The sequence below is a fragment of the Saccopteryx bilineata genome, chromosome 12, assembly GCF_036850765.1.
Source record: "Saccopteryx bilineata isolate mSacBil1 chromosome 12, mSacBil1_pri_phased_curated, whole genome shotgun sequence".
Lineage (NCBI taxonomy): Eukaryota > Metazoa > Chordata > Mammalia > Chiroptera > Emballonuridae > Saccopteryx > Saccopteryx bilineata.
In genome coordinates, this window is record NC_089501.1 from 44,740,766 (window position 1) to 44,753,391 (window position 12,626).

General features: G+C 46.7%; 1 protein-coding gene across 1 annotated transcript in view; it reads left to right on the forward strand.

The window, feature by feature from the left end:
• The window catches only part of MTHFD1L (methylenetetrahydrofolate dehydrogenase (NADP+ dependent) 1 like), a 191,928-nt gene that overhangs the window by 55,818 nt on the left and 123,484 nt on the right, over positions 1-12,626 (forward strand). Inside the window, exons 14-17 of the mRNA XM_066247887.1 lie at positions 3,139-3,246; positions 4,234-4,308; positions 5,216-5,318; positions 9,901-9,977. Coding sequence (XP_066103984.1) covers positions 3,139-3,246; positions 4,234-4,308; positions 5,216-5,318; positions 9,901-9,977 — 363 coding nt within the window. The remainder of the gene's footprint in view (positions 1-3,138; positions 3,247-4,233; positions 4,309-5,215; positions 5,319-9,900; positions 9,978-12,626) is intronic.

Here is a 12,626-nt window from a genome sequence, read left to right on the forward strand (position 1 = left end):
AATTAACAGGCAGTGCGTACTGGAGGAAACTTAGTAAACGTTCATGGGGAAATGTTAGCAAAGAATTCCCAATGGACTGATGAAGTGAAAGTGAAAATACTAAGACTTGAAGGGGTAGCCGCCCCGGGAAGAGGGGGGAAAGCCGTCCGGGCAGTGGGAACCGCTGGGGGAAAGGCCTGCGGCCGGCGAGGTTGACCTGCCAGGGGGGACGAGAGGACACCAGCACAGGCTGGAGGGCCAGCGGGCCGCAGAGGGAGACGAGGTGGAGGAATGGGCAGGGGCCGGCTCTCGCCTGCCATCTAAGCACACAGCCAAGAGGCTGGGTGTGGTTTGAAGTCTCATGGTCAGCCATTAAAGGAGTCTTGACAGGGTTTTCTCAAAGTCACTCTGGTTTCTGTGTCGGGAATAGATCGATGCAGGCCTGAGTGGACCAAGGGGTCCAGTAAGGAGACTGGGCACATAGCCCAGAGAAAGAATGGTGGTGGCTTAGCCCAGGATGGTGGCTGTGAGGATGGAAAAAAGGGGTGACAATGATTTCAGACGTGTTGGCCGATGTTTGCAGAATTAGATGTAGGGGGTGAGAAGAAGGGAGGTTTCAGGGATGATATCCACGCTCCTGGGTGGAGCAAGTCGGTAGAATCATTTATTGAAATGGGGGCCCGGGGATTTAATGGGTGTGAGGCTGCATATTGGATGGCGAAGGGTGGGGTAGTTGTCAGAAGAGTCCTGTTGGGGGCCTGTGGCCCTCCAAGTGGAGATCAAATGGACAGCTGGAAAGAAAAACTTATACCTCAATTCTAAAATGGGCAAAGGATTCAATAGAAACATCAGAAAAGACATAGTAACTAATCAGTGAATGTTTATCTTCACTAATAATCAAATGTCTACATTAAAATGACTATCAGTTATTATTTTACTTGTCAAATTTACAGAGTTGGATTTTTAAAAATAGTAATAATACCAAATTTTAACAGAGAGAGACTGAAGGGCACTTTTATACACTGCTGGGAAGTGTTGGTAAATCTTCTCGGAAGAGGGTTAGACACACGTATCACGAGCCTTAAAAATATTTGTACCCTTTGGCTCAAATAAATCCATTTTTAGTTTATCTTAACGAAAAATTGCTGGTGCAAAGATTTAATTTTAAAACCTGTTTATCTTCGCAGTTTATAGCAATAAACAATTGGGAAAATACTTAAATGTATAATAACAGGATAAAATTAACTATATTTTGAAGACTAATAATGTAAAATGCTGGTCTGGTCATATTAACATTAAGTGTAAAAGTGAAGGTATAAACTGTTATGGTGTTAGGATCTCAGTGTTTCAAGTTACAAATATAAAATATGTGTACATATTTAATTTTTTTATATTTTTATTGATCATACATTTTTATGTTATAAAATAAGACTTTAACCACTAAATATAAATGTTTTACCTTCCAAGAAATGAAAGAAAGGCGACTTACAATACGCCACTACTTTATCAAATAAATTATTTTTTTAGCCCAAAGGTTACTTTGTTTCTGAAGTGACTGACTTGGTAGTGTTTTCCAGTGGTACTTCAAACCTTTCAAGAAGCAATGTGGGGCCCTGGCCAGTTGGCTCAGTGGTAGAGCGTCAGCCTGGCGTGCAGGAGTCCCGGGTTAGATTTCCAGCCGGGGCACACAGAAGAAGCGCCCATCTGCTTCTCCACCCCTCCCCCTTCCTTCCTCTCTTTCTCTCTCTTCCCCTTCCGCAGCCAATGCTCCATTGGAGCAAAGTTGGCACGGGCGCTGGGGATGGCTCTATGGCCTCTGCCTCAGGCGCTAGAATGGCTCTGGAGGCAACAGTGCAACGCCCCAGATGGGCAGAGCATCGACCCCTGGTGGGCATGCCAGGTGGATCCTGGTCGGGCGCATGCGGGAGTCTGTCTGACTGCCTCCCCGTTTCCAACTTCAGAAAAATAAAAAAAAAAAAAAAAAAAAAAAAAAATGAAGCAATGTGGTCATATTATCAAGATCCCTTTTACCCAGTAGCCACACTGCTAGAAATATATTGCTTCTTAGCAACTTATTTTTAATTGTAGACTTCTTTAAAAAGTAAAAATGTGGATGCCACTTAAATTACCAATGGTAGAAGTCCAAACTGTTTTTGCTACATCTGCTCAATTATACAGCCTGACGAACTGTAACTATACATAAACAAGATTATTACAGGATAGTAAGTCTTTTCAAAAAGCAAGTACCAAATTCTAAGTATGCCGACTTTGCAAATAATAGTCGTTTGTGCACATAGCACTGGAAGGAAAGTAGCAGAATTAATAGACTTGTGAGAATGACGTATTTTCTATTTCTCAGACTTTCTGTCATATTTTATATTATTCTGTTGTTCCTGTTCGTTTCATGCCTTGCCTCATTCCAAAATATATTTGATGTGGTATCATTTCTAAAGCCATGCATAAAAATGAAAATAAGGAGAACAAAATAAAGAAATCAATCACAAAGTCTCTCGGAATACTTGACCCTTAACCAGAGGAAGACTTCATGGCAATAGGTCTGTGTAGGAGATCTTTATGGTCAAGTGGAAGACCCCGACATTGATTTTTCTGATCTCAGCTATTTTGTGGGCTCAGCTCATTATAAGGATATGTCATCAGCATATTTTATTCCCTCAGAAAGTCCTTGAACACTCCCATCGTTGTTTAGCCCTGGCTGGTTGGCTCAGCGGTAGAGCGTCAGCCTGGCGTGCAGGGGACCCGGGTTCGATTCCCGGCCAGGGCACATAGGAGAAGCGCCCATTTGCTTCTCCACCCCCCCCTCCTTCCTCTCTGTCTCTCTCTTCCCCTCCCGCAGCCGAGGCTCCATTGGAGCAAAGATGGCCCGGGCGCTGGGGATGGCTCCTTGGCCTCTGCCCCAGGCGCTAGAGTGGCTCTGGTCGCGGCAACGCCCCGGAGGGGCAGAGCATCGCCCCCTGGTGGGCAGAGCGTCGCCCCTGGTGGGCGTGCCGGGTGGATCCTGGTCGGGCGCATGCGGGAGTCTGTCTGACTGTCTCTCCCCATTTCCAGCTTCAGAAAAATACAAAAAAAAAAAAAGAAAGTCCTTGAACACTCCCATAGTTGTTTAAAACAAGTAGAAAGATGTTTTCATTTTGTTTCTAGTTCAACCTTCACCTGACCGGGGACATCCACGCCATCACCGCTGCCAATAACTTGCTGGCTGCCGCCATCGACGCGAGGATTTTGCATGAAAACACTCAAACTGATAAGGTGGGGAGGATTTCCTGTTGGCCGTTTGGGGACTCCTGTCCTAGAATCCCTGTGTTCTTAAGGAGTTTGTGGGGAAGCTTCTGGAATCTACAAACTCTCTGAAGTTTTATTCGACATCTTGTGAATTTATGTGTGTCCTTGTTTCTTGGGAGGGGTTCCATACTTTGCTCAGATTCTCAAGGGAGTTTAGGACCGCTGCCAAGTTGTTGAGAGCATTATGTTAATTGTGCTTTTTTAAGCCAAGTATTCTCTGAGAAGAGTCTTTCGTTTTGAAGATAGTTGGTGTGCCACAGCTCTTCGTTCTGTCCCTAGGTCTAATCTCTGTTCTGTCCTGAAGGGATCGGAGAGAGAGCTTTATAAGACTAATGTTACATGCAGCTGTCCTAGGTGTGCCGTGAACAAGGTCAGATTGTTCTGGGCTTCAAGGGCTTGACGTGTGGAGGGCACAGGAGTGGATGTGACTGAGCCCAGTGGAGCAGTTGAAGAAGGGGCGAAGTCTTTTCTCTTAAACAAGGTCAGATTGTTCAAGGGCTTCAGGTGCCTGCAGTCCGAGAGATAGACCGTACACACCCGAAAGGAACAGGTTACCAGTTGCTATCTCTGCATGGACGAAGACATGGTTAAAAGTGAGATTTTCTGGAACTTTTGCAAGGGTCCTGATTACCTCCAATTAAAGTAACTCTCTAGGGAGCTTCTGGAGCCAAACTCAGATAAATATTAATTTGATAGTTATAAGGCTGTGTGGATCAAGAAATATGTATTTATGCAAACTATTTGCCATGTGCATTATGTCAGATCTAGTCAGATTTATGAAAATGACAGAACTTAAGTCTACATTGCTTATCTTAGCCAAGAATTTTAATAGGCTCCATAATCTAAACAGTTTGGCTATAAATGTAATGAACTTGGTTGTATCCTGTGCATTGTCCAAGTTTATGGTTGGCCCTAAAACTTTGGTGGGGTTTTATTTTTGTTTTGTGTTGTTAGGCTCTGTATAATCGCCTGGTTCCTACAGTGAATGGTGTCCGAGAATTTTCAAACATTCAGCTTGCTCGGCTAAAAGTAAGTTTCCAGTGCACGGATCTTTAGAAAGAAAATATCCTACAGACAAATCAGAAACATGGTCGAAGCCAGAAGTTTTGAGCTCACAATCGTGTTTGTTTGATAGCCAAGGTGTGGAAACAAGAAGAACATACATTTGCCTTTTTTAATGTTGCCTTACACATTTTTAAAAGAAAAGTTTTTGTACAATTGTGCTCTGAATGGTCAGGAGGCACGAGGACGTACATGAACGTCCGTCCTGCTCAAAGGGTTAAAAAGTCGCTTGCTTGCTCCTTACTGAACCAAGTTCGATTTGTTAGGAATAACACCCAATACGCCCTCCTCAGCGGCTACAACGTGGAGAGTGTGTGGTCCCGGTTCCTTCCCTGTACTGCTTCATTCATAGCCGCTTTCTCAGAATGTGCCCTTTGCAGAAACGAATGCATTAATAATTTCAGTGTTTTTTCTCTGAGTTAGAAATAACTGGTTTGGGAAACACACACATAGAGTTTACCTGAGTTATTGGCATTGGCCTTGCAGAAGAAGAACTAATGAACAGGAGCACCGGTCATACAGACAGCAGTTTGTGTCCCTCCCGAGCTCAGCACAGGGTGCCCAGGGAGGGTGGAGACCTCGGCTGAGATGGCCCGCGGTCGTTGGGTACCACCAACGGCTTGACATTTGCAGATCCGTCCTGTTATGGGCATATTACAAATTTCATTCTTCCACTTATAGGAGATATTGGGTCTTAGGCATTTATTTATATGAGTTGACCTAACCTACATTTTACTCCAAGTTCCAGTTCAGTTTTTAAAAAGGCTCTCTGGTTAAGGAGAAAAGTAAAGGAAGAGGGATCGTTTTGGTTACAGCTTGCTTTCTATTCCTTCTTAAAAAATAACTTTGCACACTCTTTATTCTGGATCATTAGAAACTGGGAATAAAGAAGACTGATCCCAGCGCACTGACAGAAGAGGAAATGAGTCAGTTCTGCCGTCTCAACATCGACCCCTCCACCATCACGTGGCAGAGAGGTGGGTGCAGATCTCCAGATGGTGGGGGTGGGGGTCAGTATTCCAGATGAAGCCCTGAGGTCAGTGTCACCGAGGCCCGTTTTCTTCTCTCCCTTTGTCCGCCCAGCCTGTGCGTCTTCGTCCCTCCATTGACTTATTTCCTCATCCTCTCCTGTCATCTCCGTCTCCTGTTTAAAAGACTTCGCCCCTTGTTCAGCCAACTGCTCCACTGGGCTCAGTCACGTCCACTCCCGTGCCCTCCACACGTCAAGGAGGGTCACTGAATTTTCTTCTTCAATTCTTTCGTCTCTGGCCGCTCGTCCTATGTATTTTTAAGTCTCTGTCTCCTGCAGCCCTCTCCACCCACCACCCTAATTTCTTCCTCTCATTTTCTTTATTTTTATTTTATTTTTTATTGATTTTTAAGGGGTGGGGAGGATGGGGAAGACAGAGATGAGAAGCATCAACTCATAGTTGTGGCACTTTATTTGTTCATTGATTGCTTCTCATACGTGCTGTGACCGGGGAGGTGGGGGCTCAAGCTGAGCCAGTGAACCCTTGCTCAAGCCAGCGACCTTGGGATCATATCCATGAGCCCACGCTCCAGCTGGCGTATGCCGGGTTTTGAACCAGGGACCTCACTGTTCTGGGTTGACGCTCTGTCCACTACCCCACCACCCATCAGGCTTTCTTTCATTTTCTTACCATCACTCTAAGTAGCTCTTAAATTTTTATTTTCAGTTCTGAATTTATTTCTCTGGGTCTAGCACATGCTCCCGGCCATTACTAGACTACTGTCTAACACCTCGAATGCAACGTGGAGGGACTCCCCATTGTCTCGGTCCTGGTCTGGACCTTCCTGCTTCCCTCTTAGCCTGGACACCTCTCCCTTCCCCCACTCTGCCCTCTACAAGGGTGGGACAGAAGGACACATCACTGGACACGGAGTAGAGTCAGAAGCCGTGAGTGTGGCTCCGCCCTGCCCCTAACTTACCGTGTGACCCTGTGCAAGCCGCATACATGTGCTGGGCCTCAGTCCTTTGGAGATAGCGATGGAGGTGACAACGTCCACGTACAGGACCGTGGTAACAGCACTGGGAGGATGCTAAGGTGCTGCAGAGGGTCTGGTGGTGTGTGTCCCTGGCCCTCCCTGCCTGGTTCTTCTCAGACCTGCCCACCCGCTTTCCCTCCCCATTCCCACCCACTGCCATTTCTGTCAGACGCCTGGTTGACTACAGTCGCCCACTGAGCAGATGTTATTGTTTTCTCTTCCATCCCCCAGTTCATTTGGTTCATACTGTGGAGACGTTGTCCATTCACTGCCTTGCTCTACCTAGGTGACAAACCCCCCCCCCCATCCCAAGTAGGATAAAATTGCCATCATGTGGCTCGGCCTTCAGGAACCCTGTAGTGGGGTCCTATACACTCTTGCTGCCCGTCTAGGCAGGGGGCCTACCTTCGCTCTTCCGCCTGCCCTGGCCAGGCTGTCCCCGCCCCGGCTCCCTGCCCCAACCATCCTGGACACAGCCCAGGCCCACCCCTTCATGCAAACTTCCCTTCTGGGAATCCGCTCATTAAGAATTGAGTGGTGCAGAGACAAAGACAGAGATGCGATCTTGGCTCTGCCACTTACAAGCTGTGCAACTTTCAACACATGACTTATCAGTTTCCTCTGTAAATTATAGTCACAGTTCCAGCGTCCGCCTTGCACAGGTCCACAGCACCATGGGAGTGCTTCCCAGCTCTAACGCACCTCCCAAATAGTCAGCAGATAAATACTAGAATTATATTATTTTTTAAGGCACTAAAGTCTAAGAAATTGTTACTGCTATAGACAAGCCACCTGGATCCAGAGGACTTTAGAATGATATTTAATGTATAGTTTAGCTCTTATTTCCATGAATTAATATAAAATATTGGACTCTCCATGAAATGAATTAAGGACATTAAATGCAGGGTTTGTTTGTTTGTTTGTTTAAGGCAATATGAGCCTAGACTTAGAAATGGCATAACCCTTGTGATGTGATTAGATCCCTCTATCATTTGATAACTAGAGAGGCATCGTTATTGAATGGCCACGCCTTTCCTTGCAGCCTGTGTGAGAACTCGAACGCTTCCTGCATCCTGTTGTCTCATATCTGAAGCTTAAAGGCCACATGTGCTTGGCCATGGGGTAGAATCAGGAGCCCGTGGAATATTCCAGAAACATTTGACGTTAGCCAGAGACACAGCAGACGTGGGGCCAGCTTGCTGTGCCTAGAGCACCGTGAGCCCTCGCCTCTCTGCGCCCAGGACCTCCACAAGCTCCCGTCTGCCCCTCTCCCTCTCCCAGTCGTGTGTCCCGGCCCTGGTCCCCCGGCCCAAGAGCCGCCGTCTCCTTCAGTGAACCGACTCCAGGTTCCTGCTGCCCGGCACCTGACCACGCCGCAGGGAAACCACTGAAACCAGAACAGTGGGGCTGCCCTGCGCTTGTACCTCGGCCCGCCCACCCCTGAGCTGGCGGCGGTGAACAGGCCGTGGGGCGCACTCCGCATGTCCCTCCAGACAGGCACTGCGGCACTACCCACTACCGGGGCCGGGTGGAGCAAGAAGTGAAGGAACAGATGGCTCCCCCTCCCGCACTCACGTGTACCTTGCTTATCTCCCCTCTGACAATAAACGCCTCAGCTCAGAGACCAGTGGCTGCTTCACCTCTGCAGCCCTGTGCAGCGAGCACGGGACCTGGCACAAAAGCGGCCCTCGGTGAGCATTCCTGGAATGAGCCAGTTGGAGGCCAGGAGTTCTGAACCACTCACTTAGGCTGATGTCCTGGCATCTTCTGAGTCAGAATTTCACCCTCACGTTTCTTCTCTTGCATCACTGACACAGTCACACGACCCCACGCTTTCCTGGGGCCTCTCCAGCGTGTGGACGTGAGGTGCCCTGCTCCGCTGGGGTGTTGTTACGCCCCTGGCTGGCTTTCGCGACCACCGGTCACAATTCCTCTTGCCAACACTTTGTGGAGGTAGGGGGCTTGCTTGTGTTCTCTTTGCTGCATACAAAACAGCTGAATTTCCAACAGTAAGATCATGTGAATCTTGTGCCAAGATTATGCATACCACGTATGAAAGTAGGAAGTATTTTCACTTTATATGACTGCACTAACTAGAAATCATATTGAGAAGCATTGCTTTGTCTGTATAGACATACTCTGCTTATACCTTAAAATCATAAAGCAGGTTTTTGCGTGTGTGATGCATGTTGAGTGTGTGTGAGTGTGTCTGGGTGTGTATATGTGCGTGGGGGGGGGAGCGTGTTGTGTGTGGATAAAGAGATGCGGCAGCTGAGTAGGGGACACAGAGGTGGTCAGGGTGGGCAGGTCTGCGCGTGCTCTGAGCGGAAAAGGAAGGGTTAGCGTGTCCACCCTGCAGGTGCTTCTGGTCCCCAGCTACGTCCTGGCCGTCGCCGTCGCCGTCGGTGCCGTACTGTACGTGTAGTAAGCGGTCTGAGTTGTCAGTGTGGACAGCTTGTTATCTGAAGCCACATAAATTGTTAGTGGCGTCTCAGCCCTTCTGGAGTTGTTTCTGGCATTGTAAATTTAGTTTTCACTAAACCAAATCTAGTTTTCACAAACAAAATGCAAATCAGTGCAATTCAAACAAGCCAATTAAAAAAATAAAAAATGAGGAGACGCAGTGCCTGCTCAGCGCATGGCTGATTTCTCCCTCCCCCAAACTCCTTTACTTCTTTATTGTGGTTAAATATACCTACGTCATTTTAACCATCGGTAAGTGTGCAATTAGTGCCATTCAATACATCCACAAGGCTTGCAATGATTACACCGCCGCCACTATCTATATCCAAAACCTGTTCATCATCTCAGCGAAACCTCTGCGCCCGTTAAGCAGGAACTCCCCTCTGCCAGCCCCTGGTAACCGCTGTTCCGCTTTGTCTCTGTGAATTTGCCTAGTCTAGCTAGAATCGTACAGTATTGGTCCCTCTAGCGTACTTCATCATGCCTCATGTTTGCAGCGTCCGCCCCTGTTGTCGCATTATCAAAAGTCCATTTCTTTCTATGGCTGTATAATATCCCATTGTACGTGGAGACCACATTTCGTTTTTCATTCATTCGTCAGGCGCTTGGCTGTGTCCACCTTTCGACTCTTGTGGCTGATGCTGCTATGAATGTGGGTGTGCAGGCATCTGTTCAAGCCCTTGCTCTCCCTTCTGTCGGACAGATGTGTAGAGGTGGACTTGCTGGGTCATCTGATGGTTCAGTGTTCACCCTTTTGAGAAGCTTAATTGCCTTCGTCTGGGGGCTGAGGTTTCAGCTTGTCGCCACGTCAGAAGTGCCTTTCCAATGTGCTTAGTCAAAAGTGGCCCCTCACCACCCCCACCCCCCAACACGCTGACACACACTGTCGCCTCACCTCCTTTCTCGACTCTCGGCACTTACTACTGGCTGACATTTCCCTGTTGGTTTATCCCTCCCCTGTCCCCACACTGGAATGTCAGCTCTGGGGAAGCCAGGCCTTGTCTCTTGCCCTCCGAACACTGCCAGGCTCACACTGGGCAGCCAGTCCGTACTTGCTGGTTGAATAATCTCTGTTCTCCTCTCTTTCAGTATTGGATACAAATGACCGATTTCTACGAAAAATAACGATTGGACAGGCAAACACGGAGAAGGGGTGTTCCCGGCAGGTAGGTGACCTCTGATTCCCAGGAGCGGCTCTGTTCTGCGCGGCACTGGTTTACCGTGGCCCAGGCTGGTTCTGGGCTCCCTGCACTGGCCCGCGGGTCTCCCTCCGCGCCAGGGTGTCATTTCCGGTCCCTCCGCGGGACTGGGAGGAGTCAGGAGGCGGCGGGAAGTCTCCTGTATCATCTTAGCGTCCTTTTCTTCTGTGATTTTAGTTGTGTTTCTGGGATGAGCCACTCAGGGTGTCCCTCAAATGTCATTCCTCACATATTTTATTGCAGACCCACCCAGTTGTTGCTACATCTACATGACAACTAAAAAAAATGAAAATCTCAGACACATGACTCAAATTTATAAACGAGAGGGGAAAAAGAACACCTCGTTATTTGGCGAATAGCCTGAGGAATTTTTAAAGATAATAATGTCTTATTACCCAAATCCAGAGCAGGGAAGATAAATTATGATGTCCACCTTGATTTTCATAGGTCCCCAGTGCGGGACGATGGCGTTTGGGGAATATAAATTCCTTCGGTGAGTTCTCAGCCAGGCGCAGAAGTCCTCGAAGTTATTTTTCTTGTAATAAATTTTACATTTTAAGACAATTTTAGATTTATAGCTTTTATATTATTAAGTTTTCCTAGTGAAAAAGAAAAAGAATCACTTTTACTTTTATTCTCATTGGAAGAAAAGGAGAAATAATTTTGACATAAAAAAAATTAAAATCTTGCTTATGAAAAAAAATGGCATATGAAAACATAAAAAGACCAGGAAGAACTAGGGGAGATTACTTGCAATATATCGTATTTTTCACTCCATAAGACGCACCTGACCATAAGACACACCTAGGGTTTTCAGGAGGAAAATTAAAAAATATATATATATATATTCTGAACCAAATGGTGTGTTAAAATATTTAATAAAATGTCGTATTTTAGGCCCTGGCCGGTTGGCTCAGCGGTAGAGCGTCAGCCTGGCGTGCGGGGGACCCGGGTTCGATTCCCGGCCAGGGCACATAGGAGAAGCGTCCATTTGCTTCTCCACACCCCCCCCCCTTCCTCCCGGTCTCTCTCTTCCCCTCCCGCAGCCAAGGCTCCATTGGAGCAAAGATGGCCCGGGGGCTGGGGATGGCTCCTTGGCCTCTGCCCCAGGCGCTAGAGTGGCTCTGGTCTCGGCAGAGCGGCACCCCAGAGGGGCAGAGCATCGCCCCCTGGTGGGCAGAGCGTCACCCCTGGTGGGCGTGCCGGGTGGATCCTGGTCGGGCGCATGCGGGAGTCTGTCTGACTGTCTCTCCCCGTTTCCAGCTTCAGAAAAATACAAAAAAAAAAAGCCGTATTTATCGCTCCATAATACGCACAGGCATTTTCCCCTCCACTTTTGGGGGGGGGGGGGAATGTGCATCTTATGGAGTGAAAAATATGGTAGATAAAACAAAGAATTGATGTGCCAGACATAAAAATTATTTCCAGAAGTTAACACTCAAATATTGCTCTCCCTCGGGCCTGTCCTGCCACCTTCTTTAAAACTAGCTGCCTGTCCTCCCTGCTCCTTCCCTGCTGTCCTCACTCATCTTGTTTATCTTCTGCCTCCCTCCTTAAAGCACGAGCCTCACGAGGGTTGGGGTCTTTGTCTCTTGTTCACCGCGGTGCTCTCAGAGCTTGGTTTTATGGTTGTAATAGATACTCAATAAGTATTTGCTAGATAAATGAATAGGCCAAGTCAAAGACAATTTACAGAAACAAATAAAATGCCAATCATTAATCATAAAACCGCAAGTTAAAAAAGGTGAAGTATTTACCCATGAGCTTATCAGAGCATAAATTACTGTTCAATGTGATTGAGGATGCAGAGAAATAAGAGGCAGTTATGCAGTGTTAGTGGGTATATAAATGGGTCCAGACTCTTGAATGACAGCTTGTTAGTATTGAATTTTGAAATGACCCAACAATTTCAACTCCAGGACTGTAAATGTCACAGGAAACGGAGGAAGTGAGGAATATTTGCCTAGGTGCGAAACACATCTGTGTCTAAGGATATTAATTGCGGCATCATTTGTAATAGTGGAAACTTGAAACACTTAAACGTTCATCAGTAGGAATGGTCACGTATCTTTGCTGCCTCTTCCTATATCACAGATATGCGTGTGGCAGTTGAAAATACTAAGTTGCACGTAGTGGGAGAGACATAGAGCTCTCATACCATTGTGAAATGGAAAGGTTAAAAAAACAACGTTAAAGAAATTGAAGTAAACCTCATATACTATAGTCACGTGTATGTTAAGACAAAGCCAGCATACATGTTCATATATGTATATAAATGCATAAAATGGAAGCCAGTAAGATATATACCAACCTTTGACGTAGTTACATCGGGAAAGAGGTTTGAGAAAGAAAGGAGGTAGTAAGGGGGGCCTTTCACATTTTCTCTGCCTAGTTTTTACTGTAACTGGCAAAGAGGGAAGACTAATAGCGGCAATGATTTGAATGCCTACTACACACCTTGTATCAGTAGGCTCATGACATAGGTTAGCGCAGCCAGTTTGTAAATCTGGTTTACAAATGAGAAAAAGTAGGCATATTATGATAAGTAAGTTGCCCAAGGTTATATAGCCTGTATTGCTTTATGTATACTTGTTTTTAAATAAAAAGGGATTGGAT